This window comes from Octopus bimaculoides, chromosome 22 (assembly GCF_001194135.2).
Source record: "Octopus bimaculoides isolate UCB-OBI-ISO-001 chromosome 22, ASM119413v2, whole genome shotgun sequence".
In the NCBI taxonomy this organism is placed as follows: domain Eukaryota; kingdom Metazoa; phylum Mollusca; class Cephalopoda; order Octopoda; family Octopodidae; genus Octopus; species Octopus bimaculoides.
This window is the reverse complement of record NC_069002.1, coordinates 30,712,774-30,734,204: the sequence shown is the minus strand read 5'-3', so window position 1 is coordinate 30,734,204 and position 21,431 is coordinate 30,712,774. Positions and strand designations below refer to the sequence as shown.

The following is a 21,431-nucleotide window of genomic DNA, read 5'->3' as shown; positions in this document are numbered from 1 at the left end:
ACTTTAAATACAACAACAAAGGATTTAGTAAAATAACTTAGTTATCATTCAGCTAGTGTTAGGAACATAAATTGTGACTAAGGTTTGGTGGAAGATTTTAATTCAGAACTTTTGAAAACAAGACATTTGTACTACAGAGCCAGAGGTAGTTTCAGCTGGGTTGGTATCAAAAGGGTTAAGAATTGTTTCTCTATTATATATTCTAACCCTTTTGTTACCATTTTGCTGTTGAGATGTTCTGTGTTTCTTTCAATTAATTTAAAATATAACAAAGAATTTAGTAAAATAACTTAGTCATTATTAAGCTAGCGTTAGGAACATAAATTGTGACTAAGGTTTGGTGGAAGATTTTGATTCAGAACTTATGAAAACAAGACATTTGTACTACAGAACCAGAGGCAGTTTCAGCTGGGTTGGTATCAAAAGGGTTAAATAACCAAAGAATCAAGTCCTCAAGAAAAAAGGAAATCCCACAGTGAAAAGAAATCCCACAAAAACCGTGACAAAATGAAATATAAAATAATGAAAAGAGATATAAACCCACAAGGAAAAAAATATCATGCATGGGTTTAACAAAATGGAAACCATAAATAACAAATAAAAGTAAATAAAAATAATAATAATGATAAACTTTTTAAGAATTCTAAATGTGCATTGGGCTAGTATGTGCCAGACATACATTGCAGACAGAATAATGCAAGAGGTTGAGAAGTGACATGCAGCTCCGTACTTTGTCTAAGAAGTGCTTCTTCAGCACTTTGGGTTTTTTTTTTTTTAATAAGGAATGGAAAAAAAAATAAGATAAAGAAGAAAGAAAGTTTGGATGAAATTCTAAATGCAACATAATCAAAGACAAATCGATATAAAGCAGGACTGACAACATGCTAAAGAAACAGAATGGCATATATATATATATATATGTATATGTACTGGTTTGGTATACCTTAACGTGGAGCAATTGGCTTATACGGGTTTCCATATCCACTGGTTTTGGCTGAGACATCAAAAAGATAGGCAACAATAACAAGACAAATTGAGAAATGGAAGGTAAAAAAAAAAAAGAAAGAAAGAAAGCAGGGTAGAGGTGGTAGCATATGTAGTGGGGATGGGGTGGGGTGGAGGAGAGAAGAAAACAAAAAGCTCGAATGAAAGGAATGAAAAGCAATAAAAGTTGACTTGATCTTTCGTCTGATTTTAAAATGAGAAAATAGAAATTTTAATAATGGTAAATTACTAAAGTGGGGGGTTTGAGGGTGGCTGTGTGTGGTTAAGGAGCTTGCTTCTCAAGCACATTGTTCCGGGTTCGGTCCCACTGCATGGCACCTTGGCCTAGTGTCTTCTGCTATAGCCTCGGGCTTGTGAATGGACTTGTAGATGGAAACTGAAAAGAAGCCCATGGTATATGTGTGTGTATCTATGTGTTTGTGTCTGTCTCCCACCACCGTGTGACACACACACACACGTGTGTGTGTGTGTGTGTGTGTGTGTATATATATAAAATATACATACACGTATATAAATTCTATTTCTAATGACTTTATGAAACTGAAGATAAAACAGTTCTAACTTATTGAATGCCTTTAAAGAATTCCACATCAGTTGATGCGAAGATATAAAACTCATCATCATAAGAAATGGTTACTGTAGCACTGGAGAGATGGAGGTTGGGGGTCACTGCAACACCAAAAGGACACAATGAAAACCAGTTTGTAGAGACTAGATAGACCAGACCTACAATGTGACATAACAAGAGATCCACAATGTCACACAAGGGAGACATACATTGTGACATAAATGAGAACCACAATGTCATACTGTGACACAAGAGAGATTCACAATGTCAAATGTGGGCAAACCCACAATGTTACACGAGGGACACTCGCAATGTCACACGAGGGCAAACCCCAATGTCACATGAGGGAGACCCCACACTTTGACAAAGGAGAATTAGATAACATGTGCCACCCAGTGGCACAAGGGAGAACCAGGCTGTAGTCAGTGCAACACTAAGAATATATCAAGTATAAATTTAAAATAAAACTTCAGGATTTATGGAATGTTTTCACAGCATCAAGAGTTAAACTTTAAAGGAGACAAAACTGTCTTTAATCCTTTATTTTCAGGTTCCTAAAACCCATAAGCCTCTCTACTAAATCTAAGATCTGGAATTAGCAATATATTTTGGGGGCCTAATTGTATTTTTAGATTAAATTGGGACCCAGATGAATAAATCAGACGAAACTACTTCAATGAACAGTAATGAAATTTGTTAAAATTTAAATACAAAAAAAATAATGATGAAATTAATTAAGGAAAATGAGGAATTTTTAATGAGTATAATAATTAGTATACTTAATTTAGCTTTTTTTTTTATCTTAACTCACCTTCAGCTCATCCATTTCCTCTTTCATTTTGTTGACTTGTGTGAGAGGAGAAGCTTGCACTTGTGGCGTGAGGAATGAGGTCAGCATGTCTTCACTGGAATCTAACCAATCGCAAAGATCCTTCCACGATTCTTCAAACTATAAGAAATGACCAAAAAAAAAAAACAGATAAATAATATAAAAGATTAGATTTTGTTTCCCACCATCTCCTGTTTTAGCCAAAATAGAAATACCACACTGCCTGGCATTCAAGTCAACATACTATAAGAATTGGATGAGATATGACGGCTCGGCCTTCTCTCCCCAGTTCTTATATTAATCATTAAAATCCAGAAATACAACAACACGAGGTATAACGGTAACAACAGATCAATAATTTATTCTAGGTTGGCGTAGAGCCGTTTCGTTCCTGGGTGAACAGGTATGCCACTAGAATACCAAGGAAGCTTCGACCACATGTCGGTATAGAGTTGAGAGAGCACTGGAGGATACGTGTTGTCACGACCGCTGCTAGATAGAGAAGAGGACGAACGCTATTGCTCTCTCTCCACCTGTTGCCTTGCGCATGCGTGCCCGGGTACTTCCGCTGACGGCAAGTCCCTTGCACATGCGCAATGGCACTTCCCAAGATGGCGGCCACACACGCCACTACAATAGTATATAGAGTGAGCATTCAAACATCGTCATTATCTTTCTACAAAAGGCCCCAAAGGTGAAATGGCAGCAACATATGACAAACGAATGCCTTTACGGAGACCTGCCAAAAGTTAGCAAGAAGATCAGGCAAAGACAATTGTAACTATCTGGTCACCGGAAGAATCCAAATTAGTCTTGTGGGACCCACTTCATGGTGATGTAAGAAGAGGAAAATGTTGTCACACATCAACTTGATTGCAGACATTGGTCTGGAATGTATCCAGGACCTTGATGATGTATCGAGAAGTATGGTGGGTAGACTTTGTTGCTGTGACCTGGGTTGGAACCTGACTATAAAGAAAATTTCTTTTGTTTTGAATAAAAAGACTATTTTCTCAAATCTTGCTTCAGGTCACATGGAATTTTTGATCTTCCAAATCTTTTTTGGGTGTACAAGACAACCTACTTCTTTTGGGAGATTTAAATTTTGGTTTGAAAAATTAAACTTGCATGGCAGAAAATACAGCAAAGAGGTTTCATTAGAAATAATAGACCTCATTAACAATAAAATTAATCACTTTATGATATATATATACGTTAGCGTAAAATCACTCAAAGATGTATTACTGTAAATATACTTAATACATATTATTATAATACAGACACTGAAAGATATATCAGATTTGGGAAATCCCCAAAATATCATCGTTTAACGTCCATATTCCATGTTGGCAGACTCTGACTTCTGTACTACTGGCACCTCCGACTCCCCTTTATGTAATTAAGTGATTGTGGTTTACATATCTCAAAGCATACGCTTGTACTTTCAGTAGGCCTATAGGTTAGAACTGGTTTATATAAAAGAATAAAGACATTGTGAGTCGGTATTACCGACTCCGACTCCAACTCCACAGCCCTGTATGTTGGTATGGGTTGGATGGTGCAACAAAACCTAACAGGGGCCAGAGGACGGCATCAAACTACAATGTCAGCTTTGGCATGGTTGCTATGGCTGGATACTCTTCCTAATGCCAACCAACTTACACAGTGTACCGGGTGCTGTTTTCCATGGCACCAGCACTAGTGAGGTTGCCAAATATCTGAGAAATTCACAAGACAAAGGAAAGTCCCTCTTGACTGAGTGGAGGAGTAGAAAGGGAGCTTTTTATGTTAGGTGTTGAGAGGCTGAAGTATGACAGAGGAACAGGCACAGTTATCCTGCTGTAGAGAACATACATGGCTACCCTGCATTATATAAGGGTAGGTGAGAGTATCTGGAAATAAGACAATGCTACAGAGCTGCCCTGGGTCCATTTTGTCTGTTCTGATATGGTTTCTGCAGCTGTATGCTCTTCCTAATATACTTTACAGAGTGTATTGGGTGCTTTTAACATGGCACCAGCACAGGTTACAAATATCCAAAATATAAATCAGGAGCAACAGCTTGTGCTCATATTTCAATAAATTACCATTGTCTAACGCTATCATTCAATTACTAGTTCTTCAAAGAATCCTTCTTACTTACCCGTCTGTCTTCGTGGTAGGATTGTTGCAAGAGGCGTTCCCTCTCGTCAGTTCTTCGCAAGAGCTTTTTCCATCGTAACCTGATGCCCACCAAAAGGTTTTTGATGTAAATAGTGTCTTGTTTTCTACCAAAATATTTCAAGTAGGTACCGGTGCGGTCCAACTTCTGCATCCACTCTGTGTATGACTGAACATCTTTCTTGAAGTCCTGCAAATCAAAAATGAAAGAATATTGCAGTAATTGTTACGAATTCTTCTTGAAACTGTTGAACCAATTCTTGGAAAATATTGCTGGAAGTAATTTAACCCTTCAACATTCAGATTACCTTATCAAATGTAATCCTTATTTATCCACATTGTTTTTAATTAATCACACAATTGTCTAATAGTTTTGAGAATTTGATGCGATTGTTTATTTTTAGAATAACATTGTAGGGTAGGTGTAAGAGGTTGGATCTGGCTAGTTTGAACTTAAAACAAGTAGGATATCTTGGCCAGATATGGATGGTTTCAATGCTAAAGAGTTAAATATATGCATGATAAAGGGCAAAATTTGACCTTGGTGGGATTTGAACTCAGGATGTAAAGAGACAAATACCACAAGGAATGCAGGGAAAATGGAAAATGACTTGGGAAAGTGGCATCTGCATACAATATCATTTAATAGCCATTTTCCATTTATGCATGAGTTAAACGGGTTGACTGAAGCTGGTCAGCCGAAGTGCTGCACCAGAGTGTGTATGTGTGAGAGTGTGTATGTGTGAGAGAGAGTGTGTGTGTGTGTGTGTGTGTGAAAGTTTGTGTGTGTATGTGAGAAAGTGTAAGTGAGCGTGTGTCTACTTGAGAACCAGTGTTGGCTTGTTTACATCCCTGTAACTTAGCAGTTCAGCAAAAAACACCTATAGAATAAGTACCAGACATAAAAAAATATATATATAAATAAATAAATAAGTGCTAGGATTGGTTTGTTTGACTAAAACCCTTCAAGACGGTGCCCCAGCATGGCCACAGTCCAATGACAGAAACAAGTAAAAGATGAAAGATCTGCACATCCATGTATAGATGTCAGGTCATTCTTGACCAATGGAGACCCTCGATGTTTCAGTGACCCCAGAGAAATGAAAGACAAAATTAACTTGGGCAGGATTTGAACTTAGAACTAAAAGCATTGTAAATGAATACCACAAGGTACTAAATCTGATGCCCCACCAATTATACCGAGTGAATTTGCTATTTACTTACAGCATGTTCTTTTATTTGTTCACACACTTTCTCCACAATTTTACTGGGGAACTTAAAACCTCGCATCAACGTCTCAGCCGAGTTCAACCAATCAGAGAATTTCTTTAAAGTCGTGTGGAATTCTTCAACATGTTGCAGATGTTCTTTCATTTTGTCCTGGAATAAAAGAAGAATTTCATCATCATTATAACATTAAAGATATTTACGACATTCTTGTCGACGTTCACGACGCCTGAGGACATCCATCATGCCAAGAACATCTGTGACAGCAAGAACATTCACAACACTGAGAGTGTTAATGACATTCTTAAAGAGTTTAATATTATCAAAGATATAACAACGAGGAATTTATAAGATTTACACATGAAAAAATGGATTCAAGACAATATTTAGAGGTAGTTGTATATCTAGATGTCTATGTGTATCTATATGTGTACCAGGGTGTAGAAATACTTGGGTTGGTGTCCGAGGGCACAGTAAGTCCACTGGGAGTGAGGGACCCCTGGTCCTTGTCATGGCATTCCTCTTGGAGACAGTTAACTTGTCTATAAAACCTGCTGCTCTACTGAGCAGGATATCTTGTACTTTGCATGAATCTGGGCTTCTTGGTGTTGCCAGTGAGAGTCGTGTTGTCATTCAAGCTGTACTGGACTTGAAACCATTACACAGGCTTTTCTGACGTCCCACTCAGTGATCGTCATGATAGTCTAAGGAGTAGGCAGCCATCATATATGTGTCACCATCATCATTTAATGTCAGCCTTCCATGCTACTATGGGTTGGACAGTTTGACAGGAGCCAGCCAGGCAGAAGATTGCACCAAGCATCACGTCGGTTTTGGCATGGGTTTTATGGTTTTTACAGCTGGATGCTCTTCCTAACACCAACCATTCCGCAGAGTGGACCGAGTGCTTTTTACGTGGCACGAGCACTGGCAGGGGCCACCAAGTAACTTGCAAGACAAAGTTCATTGAGAGGGGATGGGGGGGGGCACTGGAGGAGGTGATCTTGTGCCAGATGATGAAAGGTTAGAGTGTGACAGAGAGACAGAAATAGACATCTTGCTGAAGAGGAGATACATGATGAGAGAGAGAGAGAGAGAGAGAGAGGAACGGAGAGAGTTCAATTATCAAAAGTAAATTAATTAATGCTCTCTCGAAGTCTATTATTTCTTACGACATCAACAACATACAATCCTCGCTGGTAAGAACAGTTTCTAAACTGGCTTGAGGAACTCAAAGGATTGCTTTGGTACAATGGTAGAAAAATTTGCCATGTTTACAGATGTGAGTTCAAATCTCACAGGCAGCTTTTGAAAATCTTTCTATCCAAAGGGCTTTTTAACCCAATAATTACATACCGTTATTTATAGCTTTATCTGCTTAGAGCTCCACAGTTAAAAATGAATTATTTCATGTTCTCTCAAAGTTTCCAAATTCTTATGTCAAAACAGACACACACCCATATGCACACACACACATATATATATACACACACACACACACACATTATTTGTATGATTCATTTGAATCAAAGTATCTTAATAATAAAGACGCCAAGTTAGGTTCAAGATTAGCATATTCGTGTATACGCTAATATGTCCAAAACAGCTGTAGAGAATCCTAACCATATATATATATATATATATGTATATATATATATATATGTATATATATATATATAAAATACTGTTCTGTGATACTTACTCTTCGTCTCAGAGTTCTGTTCTTCGTTTCGTGCCATCTTTCTCGTAACTTCTTCAGTTTTTCACTGAGTTGGAAAATATTTTCTGGTTGGCATCGATCCATCATGTCTTGACCATTTATTTGCAGAGATTTGACACAATCTTCTTTGATATCAAGTTCTTCACATCGTTTCTAAAAGAAAATAAACAAAAACAAACAAGAAATAAAATTTTTATCTTACTGAAGAAATCATTTATTCGAAAAAAAAATGTCTGTGGAATATTTATCATGGTTTTTATATGTAGAAATCTTGTGGAAGATACCTGTATAAAAGACTCGTTATAGTTTATTTATATATAACGATGTATAAATGCAGCCATGCTTGTAGGCACAGGCATGACTGTGCGGTTAAGAAATTTGCTTCCCAACCACATTGTTTCAGGTTCAGTCCCAGGCAACTGTCTTCTGCTATAGCCTCAAGCTGACCGAAGCCTTGTGATTGAATTTGATAGGCAGAAGTTCCTGTGATGTGTGTGTGTGCATGTCTGAAAGTGTTAGTGCCTCTCTAACAGAGAGGAGGGAAAATAACAATCACATGACATAATGTCATTAGCTCCAAGACAAAACCTCTTTAATCTTTAATTTAAGCATGTTTTTATCAAGTTGATGATGCTCTTAATTATCTGCAAGCAACAAAAATGGGTGGTTAACGAGGTGAAGTAAGGGAACGTTTTCCTCTCAACCCATGCCAACCCATTAGGGCTGGTTTCCTGGTTTCCAATAACATATAAATTCCCCTCCTGGATGGGATGCCAGTCCTTCACAGTGTTACTCATTTTTACCATCTGAGTAGTCCGGAACAATGTGAAATGAAGTGTTTTGCTCAAGAACACAACACACTGCCTGGTCCAAGAATGGAAACCACAATCTTACAATCATGAGACCAACACCCCTAACCACTAAGCCATGCACCTCCACTGTGGTTAATTCCATCATCATTAAATGTCCATGTTCCATGCTGGCGTGGTCTGGATGGGTCAACAGGCTCCAATGAGGCAGAAAACTATGTCAAGCTCCAATGTCTGCTTCAGCATAGTTTCTACAGCTGGATGCCCCTTCTAACACCAACCACTTTACAAAATGTACTGGGTGCTTTATTCATGGCACCAGCACAAGGGAGATTGCCAAGTAAGTGACCCCACTAATGCCAGTGCCACCCAGTAAACTATCTGTAAATAATTTTTATACTGTAATAATGTTTTCTTCTTTAACTCTACAGTATTTAAGCTGGTCATATCCAGTCAAAATATTCTACCTGTTTTAGGTTCAAAATGGCCAGTTCCTGCCTCTCACACCTTCTCTACAATGTCAGTCTAAAATTCAAGTTACATCATCAAAATCTCAAAGTTATGGGATAATGCATGGTTAATTCCAGTATGAATAAATAAACATTAAATTAGACAGAATATTCTCTATACTAAAGGGTTAAAATGAAATTGAGAAAAAAAGCAATAATCAATTTGAATTTGTCGAATTTAAATGAACAAGGTGGAAAACATAATTAGAGGAGAAAAGACTTACGATGAAATTATCCAGTTGTCCTCTGGCTGTTTCTGGAAGAGCCCCAAACGGGGGTTGAGACTTCAGTTCCATACGGAGATCCGTAATCCAATGAAGCATATCGTCAACGTCACCAGAGAATTTCTTTACCTTTAAACAGAACACCAAAAGATATATTAATTATTGAAGATTACCATTAAGGATAATCAATGAATTCTTTAAAGAAATATATATTCTCTTGAAAGTAAATTTAGTCACGGAATAACTGTAACCCAAAATAACTGATATAATTAATAAAATAATAATAATAATAATAATCATAATTTGGTATAAGGCTTCCACTGAAGATTCACTTCTTGAGAATAGGAAAGATAATCAGATGGTTTTTGAACAGTTCAAGACTTATTGAAATCATGTGGATATCCAAAGTTACATAAATTCTTCCAGGAATAAAACCAAATGTGAGCCATGTCAAATAATAATAATAATTGTTTCTGATATTTGAAACTCAGAATATAAAAACCCAGAACAAATACTGCAAAACATCTTGTTTTTTTATTTTTCAGGAGTTCTAATGATTCTGCAGGAATATTGCTTAATTATTCACAACATGGCATCATGCCTTCAGATGTTTATGTAGAAGAATGAATATTAGACAGAGTTAAAAATAATAGAAGATATTTTCGAAATTCTCGCATTTAACAACCTGCCCAAGATTCCCTGGGTCCTATGTTACAAACTTTTTGTTTCAAACTGATCTAAATTAAAACTTTCTCCCAAATTTCCTGTTAACTTCTGTTACAAACACCAACTGAATATCTACAAAGTTATAGTAAATTCTTCATTACTTTCAAAATTGATTGAAAGGAAAGTATTTAGCATCGTTATTGAAATAACCATGAATTGAAACAGAAACATGGTAACAAAAGACTTTAAAATAAGTAATCATTGTTAGTTTCCATGCAACCAATAGTAAAGTTTGCCCTTCATCAAATTCCTTACTTTAACCCTTTTAATAGCAACCCACCTGCAACTGTCTTCGGCTCTGTGATACAAACTTCCTTATTTAAAGTGATATTAATTTAAACTTTCTTCCATCAAAATTTAACCTTAATTTATGTTCCAAACACCAGCATAATAAATAATAATGAAGTTATTGTATTAAATTTCTTGATATTTTCAAAATTAATTGAAACAATGTTTAGCAGCAGAAAATATGGTAATGAATAGATTAAAAATAAATAAATGAAAGTAAGTTCCTAACAAAAAAATGCTTGAAATCTTTTGTTATTTTTGAATTCTGTAGAACATATTCTAAACCAATGACTTGACTAAGACTTAGAAGAAAATAAAGGAAACCAAACCAGAGTGATTCCAGTGCAGTGTTGTTTACCAAATTACAGATGTTTAATTAAAAATACTGGGAATGAATTTATCTAATTATAGTCAGTAGTTGTTAGTGAAGAACTGTAATTAAAATAGCTGAATAATTAACAGTTTCATCAATGATGTGTCATTAATGTGATTGGTGAAGGGGGTGGGGGAGATAACATCAAACAGGTCTTTGCAGTAAGGGCGTCCCAAGAAAAAAAAACATGAGGAGAAAGTGGTTTTCCTTTTTACAGCAGAAACCCAATATATCTACTCAAAATTTCATTACCTTTAACAGTGGAAAGGTAGATCTTTTGTTGAGGAATGTCACGTTTGAAAGTATTTTTTATTGATATGCCAAGTTTATCAAGGCAATGCAATTTGCAGAAAATACCAATTCTATATTTGGGCAGATAGATATCATTTTTGGAAAAAACCCACGAAATTTAATTTCACAGTTAAAGATAGTAATCTTTGACTTGAGGAAGATTAAGCTGCTATTTCTAACAAATTAAGGACTACATTATTCAATGTAACAAACCCATTTACTACAGATATCAGATATGTATGCTCAAAATTTCATTAACTGCAGAAATCAGTGTTATATACCAATTTGTTTGTTTCTTTTTTTTAATAATGCCATGTTTGAAACTGTTTTGTGTTGAGATATATCAAGTTTATTAAGGCAACGTGACTTGCAGAAAAATATTTTTGGGTGTTTGGTAGGTATTTAACATCCATTACTGGAATAACCACAAAATTTAATTTTGCAGTCAATGGGTTAAGACAGTACCCTCTAATTTGAGGGAGATTTGGCTGCTATTTCTAACAAATTACGGACCACATTATTGGATGCAACTAACCCATTCACTGACGAAATCAAATATACTCATTGAAAATTTCATTACCTTTAACTGCAGAAATCAGTTTTATATACACATGTATCTTTTATTGAAGAATGTCATGTTTGAAAGTATTTTTTGCTGTGATATGTCAAGTTTATTGTGTGTGTGTGTGTGTGTGTGTATGTATGTATATATATACTACATATATTCCTGGGTAATAGTATAAAGACTGCACCCCTCTGCCAAGTCATGTTGTGCCAGTGTGGCAGGGTAAGCTCATCAAACCAGTATGATTTCGGTAGAGAATATGCTAAGGCTTTCATCCTGCAGTGGACAGACTGAACATAGGCAATCTAAATCTATATACATACATATATATACGTATATATATATATATATATACTCCAAGAAAGTTAGGGGTTGTGAATCCAACCCACTAAGGGATAATATCTATCCAATATACTGCTAGGAGGATACCCAATTATTATTACACTAGTGTTTCGGTCACTAGATGTCCTTTTTAATTTTAATTACTGATATGACACAATATGTCATATGTGTTTGTATATTGTTTTTATTGTCCTCTTAGTTGAAAAATAAACTGGTAAATTGACATAATACAATGTCTGCAAGTTGATGAGCACCACCTATTAATCCCCTCCATTTTCTTATTGCTATATATATATATAAGGCTTTGTTATAACTTGGCAAACGAGTAAGAAGAGACAGTATATATACCATGCTTACACTAATTTTCTTAGGGGCCTGTGTAGTCATAAACAGATAGACACCTGCCCAGCCAACTTTAGCTCATCCACCCAGCAGGACATCCAGGATGTCACAACAAGAAGGAAGAGAGACAACCACGCCAGTAGTCAGCTCATGCACATCTTCAGCTGGGTAGACAACAGCAAGGTGGAATCAGGTGCTCTCCAGAAGGACACAAGACGCAGCCCAGTGCAGGAATTGAAACGACAACCTTATGACTGTGAGCCCAGAACCTTAACTGATAACTGGTGATCAGACTGACTGGAATATGGCATAGAAGTAAATATATAAAACGAAACACAAAAAAAAATTAACTTTTTCAAATCTAACGTTGAAGTGAATAACCTGTAAAACAATTATAATAATCTTACAGGTATCTCCTTTGCACCCTGTCGCCCGCCCCCACCACCACCTACTGTGATTTCACCTGTGCTTTCACGAGTACCAATAACTGTTAGTATCTAAAGTATTTTTACCTTTAGCAGAGTGTTTTCAACTCAACTGAATGTTAACAGAGAGTATCTTGGACTCAGCTGAAAACAGGCTTCATAATAATAATAATAATAAAATAATCGTTTCCACTATAACCACAAGGCCTGAAATTTTGCAGGAGGGGACAATTTCTCACTGTAATAGACTAGTCTATTACATTGGCCCTAGTACTCAACTGGTACTTATTTTATTGACCATGAAAGGGTGAAAGGCAAAGTTGACCTTACTCGGAACATGTACCCAGAAGAAATGCTGCTAAGCATTTCTTCTGGGTACATGTTTCGTCCGGCATAAAAACGATTCTACCAACTCACTGCCATAATACTAATAATAATAATAATCCTTTCTACTATGGGAACACAGCCTGAAATTTTGGGGTGAGGGTGCCAGTCAATTGGAGTGACCCCAGTATGCAAATGGTACAATGGTAAAGCACTTGACACGTAATCACAGGGATGTGAGTTCGAGTCTCATGGCTGGCTGGTAACATATTTTTCTGCTATGTATGGATAATTCATCCTGATCACGATATTTATTAGCATTATCATGTGTTTGACAATAAAAAAATTTATTTCTGTATCTTTCAATACATCTCAATGCTTCTAAAACAAAGTTTGTTTGTTTACTTTCATCGTAAGTTGAATTTATTTTATTGACACTGAAAGGATGAAGGGCAAAGTCAACCTCGGTGGAATTTGAACTCAGAATGTAGTGACAGACAAAATACTGCTAAACATTTCGCCCAGCATGCTAACGATTCTGCCAGCTCACTACCTTAATAATAATAATAATAATAATAATAATAACAGAAAAAAGATAGTATAAACACACGCCAGAAAAGGTCACAGAAAACGAGAAAGCAACCATACTCTGGGATATGCCAATACACACAGATAGAGAAATTAAGGCAAATAGACCAGATATAGTTGTCAAAGATCATGAAGAAAAAAAATGCTTTCTAATTGATGTATCAATACCAGCAGATGACAACGTTTCCCTAAAAGAAATGGAAAAACTTTCAAAATACAAAGACCTGGAAATAGAGATAACTCGAATGTGGAATCTAAAAACAGAAACAATTCCTATCATAGTAGGTGCCTTAGGTATAATAAAAAAATATTCAGACAAATACATAACAAAAATACCAGGACTTACAAATATATATAACATACAGAAAATTGCACTACTGGGTACTGCACACATTCTACGCAAAACACTTTCAATACAGTAAACATAAGAGCACCACAGCAAACCACAGCACATACCCAAGGCGCACAGAGCTGCGCTCGGTAGTGAAGTGAAAGCACGTTATAAAAATAAAACTACTGAATAATAATAATAATAATAATAATAATAATAATAATAATCCTTTCTATTGGAAGCACAAGGCCTCAAATTTTGGGGAAGGGTTTAAGTTGATTACATCAACCCCAGTGTGTAACTGGTATTTATTTAATCGATCAAAAAAGGATGAAAGGCAAAGTTGACCTCAGCGGAATTTGAGCTCAGAACATAGCAACAAACAAAATATTGCTAAGCATTTCGCCTGCGTGTTAACAATTCTACCAGCTTGCCACTTTAATAATGATAATAATAATTACTTACATAACGAAGAGTTTCTTGAAGCTTGTTTTCTTGATCTTTAGTTTTGATTTCAACTTCTCTTAACAATTTAGAAACCTCATTTGTCTTCCGTTGAAGAGGAGAATCAGCATCACCAGATCTTGAGATCAAATTATCAACAGCATTCTTTAACTTGGAAGTCGTTAAGCTTTGGTTCTTTACATCATCTTGGATCAGCTGGAATTATTGAATATCAGAAAAATAAATAAACTATTCCAAACATAGATATCAAACCACAGATTAGGCGTCAGGAAATAAGTACAGACAAGTAATGCTACATTGATATCTGATAATTACTTTTATTTTACCAATCCCAGAAAAAAAATGGGGGACAAAAATTGAGCCTAGAAAGGGACAGACATTTAACAAAAAATTAACATTGATTTTATTCATAATCAATATATATGAATGTTTTTATCTTTTTAATTCATCTTTTATTTCCTTAAACTATAAAGCACGTATTACAAGGATGCAAATAAGCAATACCTTATTAAATGGCAGAATATATCAAAAGAATTTTTCGAAGCTCCTTGTGTTTAATATACTGACATAATGTTTTCAAATTGGTGGCTTTTATGCCATGGAATTTCCACGGGTCCTGCGACTTTAATATCATGGGAGATAACTAAGTATAAATTGAACATAACGGGAAATAACTATGTACAGCACGGTATTAAATCCATCTGTGTTGGTTCTACAATCTGAGTATAATTTTTGAAGGAAAACATCTATGTTTGTCAATCTTAGCCAAATAACTATTCTTAAGACTTTAATTAATCTCATCGTCAGCATCAATTAGCGTCCGTTTTCCATGCTGGCATGGGTTGGACAGTTTGACAGGAGCTGACCAGCCAGAGAGCTGCACCGGGCTCCAATTGTCTGGTATGGTTTCTACAACCAGATGCTTTTATTAACACCAACCTTCTTTAGAACATACTGGACGTTACTTACGTGGCACCATACTAAATCTAGAAACAATTGTCACTCATATTTTTCAAGAAAGACGTTGTTAGACTGAAGTGGATCATAAGATGTATATATTTTACCATTTTCGAATTCAGTCTCTGCTACAGTTTTCCTTCTTTAATGATAAGTTAAAGTATGGAGGTGAGAGTGTCACTAACTGCCTTACTCACTGAACTTTGATCAGTGAGTAAGGCAGTTGGCAGCACCCCCACCATTACCACCTTCACACCAGGTACCAAATGGTGTACAAGAGTATAGCAAGCATGGTTGATAGTGAGACTGCCCCACAATAGCAGCTCATTGGCAGATTGATACCCGATCATTGTCTGATGATATAGATCTTCCACTTGGCAGCAATAAACCTTCAAGGCATCGATCAAAGACTCCTCCACCTTGTCGGTTATCCAACGTCCTACTGCCAACGTCTCCACCAAATCTCTGGCACAGAAGGCTAAACGGTTTCTAGCATCTGCCCCAGTCTACAGACAGAAGGGCTGACTTACTCTCCCTTTTACAGCTTGTCACTGATATGGGTGCAACTATCTGTATGCATATATGTATGACCGGCTTCTTTCAGTTTCCATCTACCGAATCCACTCACAAGCTGGGTGGCCTAGAGCTTTAGTAGAAGTCACTCATCCAAGGTGCCACCCAGTGGGACTGAACTTGAAACCACGTAGTTAGGAAGCAAGCATCTTAACCATACCTGCTGCAGCTCAGTCATACCGAGACTCAAAGATGGAACACAAACAGGCAACTATTATTCAATGTAAATTCAAAAACAATAATCCATACCTGAAGCTTTTTCAGCTGTGTTTCAATACACTTGGAGTCACCGATCACCTCATCCAAGCTATCAATGTCAGTCTTTATGCCAGTCAAACTTCCCAGCACATTCTCAATGGCATTATCAATTTCTCCGACTTTTACTTGGGTCTCATTCAAATTGGACTGAAAAATAATAAAAATCCTTTGATTAATTGCACACTCAAGTTCTTCACATCAAAGTTCATGTGTTTATTGAAAATTAATATTTCAATGAAAATTTATTTTTGTTTGAAATTTAGACTTTGAACAAAATGGATTTGATATTCATGCTGTTAGCTTCATTGTCAGAGCGTGTATACACACACATAAGCGAAGTATATACAATGTTAAAGTGTGTGTACCAACTAGCTATGTATACTTACTGCTAGTTCACTATTGCAGTATGCAGATATCAACCATTACATGGGAGCTATATATATATACACACACACACACTTCCAGATTCACTATTACAGAGTAAAAATGAATATTAAGTATGTAACTATATCTTTGGTGCAGCTTTCCTCATAATGACTCCTAAATTCTTCTCCATCACTCATTTCGCTGACTATAGCAAAGCTCCATGCTGTAAAAATACCGATAGCTATCATCATCATCATCATCATCATCATCATTTAATGTCTATTTTCCACGCTGGCATGGGTTGGGCAGTTTAACTGAAAACTGGTAAGACAGGGAGCTGTACCAGGTTCCAATCTGATCTGGCAAGGTTTCTACAGCTGGATGCGCTTCCTAATACCAACCACTCCAAGAGTGTAGTGGGTGCTTTTTACATGCCAGTTACGAAACACCAGCATCGGCCACGACTACGATCTCACTTGGCTCGACAGGTCTTTTCAAGCACAATATATTGCCAAAGGTTATGGTCATTATCATTAACGAATTTCCTTTGTAACGTTCAACAATTACAAATACAACAAAATTTTCAGACAATGCACTCAGCAGTGTGTATAAATGAATTGGGTGTCTATACATAAGTTTATACATACATACATACATTAATATATATATATATATATATATATCATCATCATCGTTTAACGTCCGCTTTCCATGCTAGCATGGGTTGGACGATTTGACTGAGGACTGGTGAAACCGGATGGCAACACCAGGCTCCAATCTAATTTGGCAGAGTTTCTACAGCTGGATGCCCTTCCTAACGCCAACCACTCAGAGAGTGTAGTGGGTGCTTTTACGTGTCACCCGCACGAAAACGGCCACGCTCGAAATGGTGTCTTTTATGTGCCACCCGCACAGGTCAGTCCAGGGGCACTGGCAACGATCTCACTCGAAAATCCTACGGGAGCCAGTCAGGCGGTACTGGCAACGGCCACGCTCAAAATGGTGCATCTCATGTGCCACCCGCACAAGAGCCAGTCCAGGGACACTGGAAACGATCTTACTTGGCTTGCCGGGTCTTCTCACGCACAGCACATTTCCAAAGGTCTCGGATATATATATATATATATATATATATATATATATGTATGTATGTGTACTGAATTAGCGTACCTCAAAGCATACTTAAAGTTACAGATAATAGCATGTAGGTATTGGACTGAAAAATAAATAATAAATATCTACATGCTATCATTTATAGCTTTGTGTGTACTTCAAGATCCACTCTTCCAAAAATGAATTATTTCATACTCTTAAAAGTTTATAAAATTCTTTTATAAACTTATATATATATATATACATATATATGTACGTATATATGTATGTATGTATATATATATATATATATATATATATATATATATATATATATATATATATATATATATATATATATAAATAAACCAATGTGAGCATGAATGGGTGCTCATACACACAGATACAGAAAAATATTTATGCATATACAGCACCGTGTGTGTGTGTGTGTGTGTCTAGCAACATTGACAAAGCATATATATTGCTGTGTGAGCATGAAATAAATAAAATGTGTGTGTGGGGAGAGAGAGAGAGAGAGAGAGAGAGAGAGAGGTGGGAGAGAGTGTGTTATATATCATGAATCTTTTGAGAAATGTACCAAATTAATGAGTTGACACGGAACAAGAATGTACAAAATGTTGATTTCTAGTTTGATGAATGGTCTACTAACTCTCCCAATTCACTGCCATAGAAAGTGAGAATCATTTCTCACGTAGGCACAAAGTCGGCAACTTTGAAGGGAGATGATTTTGTTGATTATATTGGTACCTGTACTTGACTGGAACTTTATTTTATCGACCTTGAAAGGATGAAACGTAAAGCTGACCATGGTGAGATTTGAACTCAGTACATAATAGCCGGAAGTATTAATAGCTTGAAAGTTTGGCACAAGGCCAGAAATTTTGAAGGGAGGCGAAAATGCATTGCACTGACCCCAGTGCTCAACTGGTGCCTATTTTATTAACTCCAAAAGGGCAGAAGGTAAAATCAACTTTGGTGGAAATTGAGCTCAGAACCTAAGGACTGACAAAACACTACCAAGCAATTTGTCTGGCATGCCAGGAGTAATAATTAAGCAAAACAATGACTGGGTGATGACAGAATGTCAATCGGACAGCAAATAGATGGTGAGAACTTTATTGGTGGAGGTGATCATCATTAAAATGTCTCTCTCTCTCTGTCACACACACACAAGAATTATAATGCCGACAACTAAGATTGAAATTCTTTCATGAAGAATTGCTGCAATGTTTGGGGAATGAATAAAATGAAATGAAGGGGTGAAAACTGACAGATCTGAGAGGTTTGGGCCATATAAGAAGCTAAGCTATTTATAATTCTATGGATCAAAGACATTTCTAGAAACAAAAAAAAAAAGATTTTCCAAACTTCTTTTTTTTTTGCTAGAATTTGTAATTATTCTAAAGTGAAATGGTGTAGAAGAATAAAGTGAGTGTATACAACAGATAACTGCTGTTTAGGCAGTTGTTGGTGCCGATCACAGTTACCTGTTCTTCCTGAAGAAATTTTCCAGAGTTGGCAATTAAAAAATAAAAGGTAGATAACGATGGTTAATGAAGGAAAGAAAGTAAACAGAAACAAATTAACATCACTGAATGTTTGGTGGGGTTGAGGGAGGAGATGGGGAGTTTTGTGGTGAACAATTTTGAAAAGGAATGGAACAGAGTTTGTGTGAAGGAAGGGCAGTTCTGGTTGGAAATTAGTTCAAAGAATAAAAAAATAAAATTCTATATTAATCACAGCAATAAAATAATAAAATTGAAGCAACTAATTCTTAAAAGAAAATTTCATGCAAATGGAATTACAATAACGGGTACATAAAAATGCATTACGTTTCATTTTGACAGATGAATCCCTTTCCCATCACCAACCACTTTACAGAGCTTATTGGATCCATTTTATCATGGCACCAGCTTTGAAGAGGTTGTCTTGCATCTTGGCAGGATTAAAGAATCTTCTCAACCTGTGTTCTCTCCGCTTCTTGTCAATAAGAGCAAACTTCTAAATTAACCAGATAACTTCATTCTTACATGTCAGACTTAATGATAAAGTCCATGCTTTAATAGAATTACAGAGTAGGAACAACTTGTGGATCCACACCATGGCAATACAGTAAAACTGACACGAGGGTCTTGTTATCCTGTAGTGCTCAGTCTAAATTCTGCTGCCGGAGAGGAATGAACTCCACTACACAGACTTTCTCAAGATACACTAAATGTTAAAGTTTCCAACGGTTCCACCCTGAAACTCAATGGGTTAATGAACTCTCAAATTCTTGGATAGTGGAATTAATTAATCAGTGCATTTATAAACAATAAGGATACAGTTACCCACCTCTCGATCAGCAATTCCTTTAATTAGATCGTTCCATTGTTCATTAATGTCACTGACAGGCTTCATGAGGTATTCTGCTGCCACAGGTGAAAGGTCATTCAGTGCAGTCATGTGTTGATTGAGGGTATCCACATCAGCTACATGGGGGTGCGTCTGCATCTTGAACAGCTGAAAGAATAAATTGCCAGAAACTTCTAGAAAATATCAACATATAAGCATGCATATATATATATTACTCTATTAGTCCATATATATATATATATATATATATATATATATATATATATATATATATAGATAGATAGATAGATAGATAGATAGATATAGAGATAGATAGATAGATATAATAGTTAAACAGGACATCAAAAATTAAGGCGAGGCAAACCTCTCAAGTCATATACAATATTATTACAAGATAATATTGTATATGACTTGAGGTTTGCCTTGCCTTAATGTTTGATGCCCTGTTTAACAATCATATATCGGCTGCATTGGAAATAATCTGCAATGGCTCTGTAACTACCATAACCAGTTATAACCATGGAGCCCCAGTAATCTGTTACAACATTTACCTAGCGTACCCAATTGTTTAGATCACCTGTGAACTAAATCGCATACATTGTGTTGTGTGTGTGTGTATGTGTGTATATATATATATATATGGATGGATGGATCCAAAACAGGTAATATCAGCAAACAATGGTTTCCCATCTAGTGAAAAATAAATATCGAATTGATATACAACCAGAAGAGCTACTAATATTTTTGTGTTTTTATAAAACCTTTAAGCAGGAATATTCATGAAATGTGCCATGTATCTCCAAGCAATCTTTCAGGCTTTGTTTATGCATTTATATATATATTTTAAAAAGCAAGGACACATAAACAGAGCAGGAAAGATTGCTTGGAGATACATGTCACATTTCATGAATATTCCTGGTTAAAGTACTATAAAAACATGAAATTATTAGTAGCTTTTTGCAATGTGTATTAAATCAAAAAAAAAAAAAAAAATATATATCAATTAGAAAATGGAGGATAATATGCTGAACTCAACTACTTGCAGACAGTGTATCCCGTTGAATTCATTAACTTAATTCATAGCTAAAGTGACAAAAAAAATACAAAGTACAGATGTTTATGACAAACCATGTTATTTTGCCAACCGGGTTTACAGATAGAAGTACAAAGTACATAAGGAATCAGAGGATGAACAGAATACCTGCTCCCATTTATTGCACTTGGTATAACACTAGTGTAGCAATAATTGGGTACCCTCCCAGCAGTATATTGGATAGATACTATCCCTTAGTGGGTTGAACCCTCAACCCCTAACTCTCTCGCATTATATATATATATATAGGAAATTGCAAGTGTTGTCATTTCTTTGTTTTATGATTCCCATGGCAGAGCCATCTGCTGGCTGGCAACATGAAGCTTGAAAAGATGGAATGATAAGTAAACCATGGCTACCACGACCCTGTATGTGTGTGTATATTAAACACACTGCAGCATTTTACTTACCTTAAGTTCTTCAATTTGGTGCCTTAGTGCAGCCTTATCTGTCGATGGAACTTTCATGACAGAAAGTTTCTGTCGTGATACTGGAAGCCAGCTCCTGATAGCCTGGAAATGAAATTTTTATCAGTGAAATTATATTTATCTCTTTCAAATCATCTCAACGTTACCTTCACTTTAACCTCTCTTTCATATATATAT

At 36.1% G+C, this 21,431-nt stretch overlaps 1 protein-coding gene across 1 annotated transcript in view; it reads right to left on the bottom strand.

The window, feature by feature from the left end:
• The window catches only part of LOC106873493 (microtubule-actin cross-linking factor 1, isoforms 6/7), a 102,508-nt gene that overhangs the window by 61,166 nt on the left and 19,911 nt on the right, over positions 1–21,431 (bottom strand). The window contains exons 10-19 of the mRNA XM_052975688.1: positions 21,237–21,338; positions 19,713–19,880; positions 15,891–16,046; positions 14,112–14,306; positions 9,052–9,180; positions 7,492–7,662; positions 5,787–5,942; positions 4,546–4,752; positions 2,385–2,522; positions 944–994 (exon numbers count right to left, since the gene is read on the bottom strand). Coding sequence (XP_052831648.1) covers positions 944–994; positions 2,385–2,522; positions 4,546–4,752; positions 5,787–5,942; positions 7,492–7,662; positions 9,052–9,180; positions 14,112–14,306; positions 15,891–16,046; positions 19,713–19,880; positions 21,237–21,338 — 1,473 coding nt within the window. The remainder of the gene's footprint in view (positions 1–943; positions 995–2,384; positions 2,523–4,545; positions 4,753–5,786; positions 5,943–7,491; positions 7,663–9,051; positions 9,181–14,111; positions 14,307–15,890; positions 16,047–19,712; positions 19,881–21,236; positions 21,339–21,431) is intronic.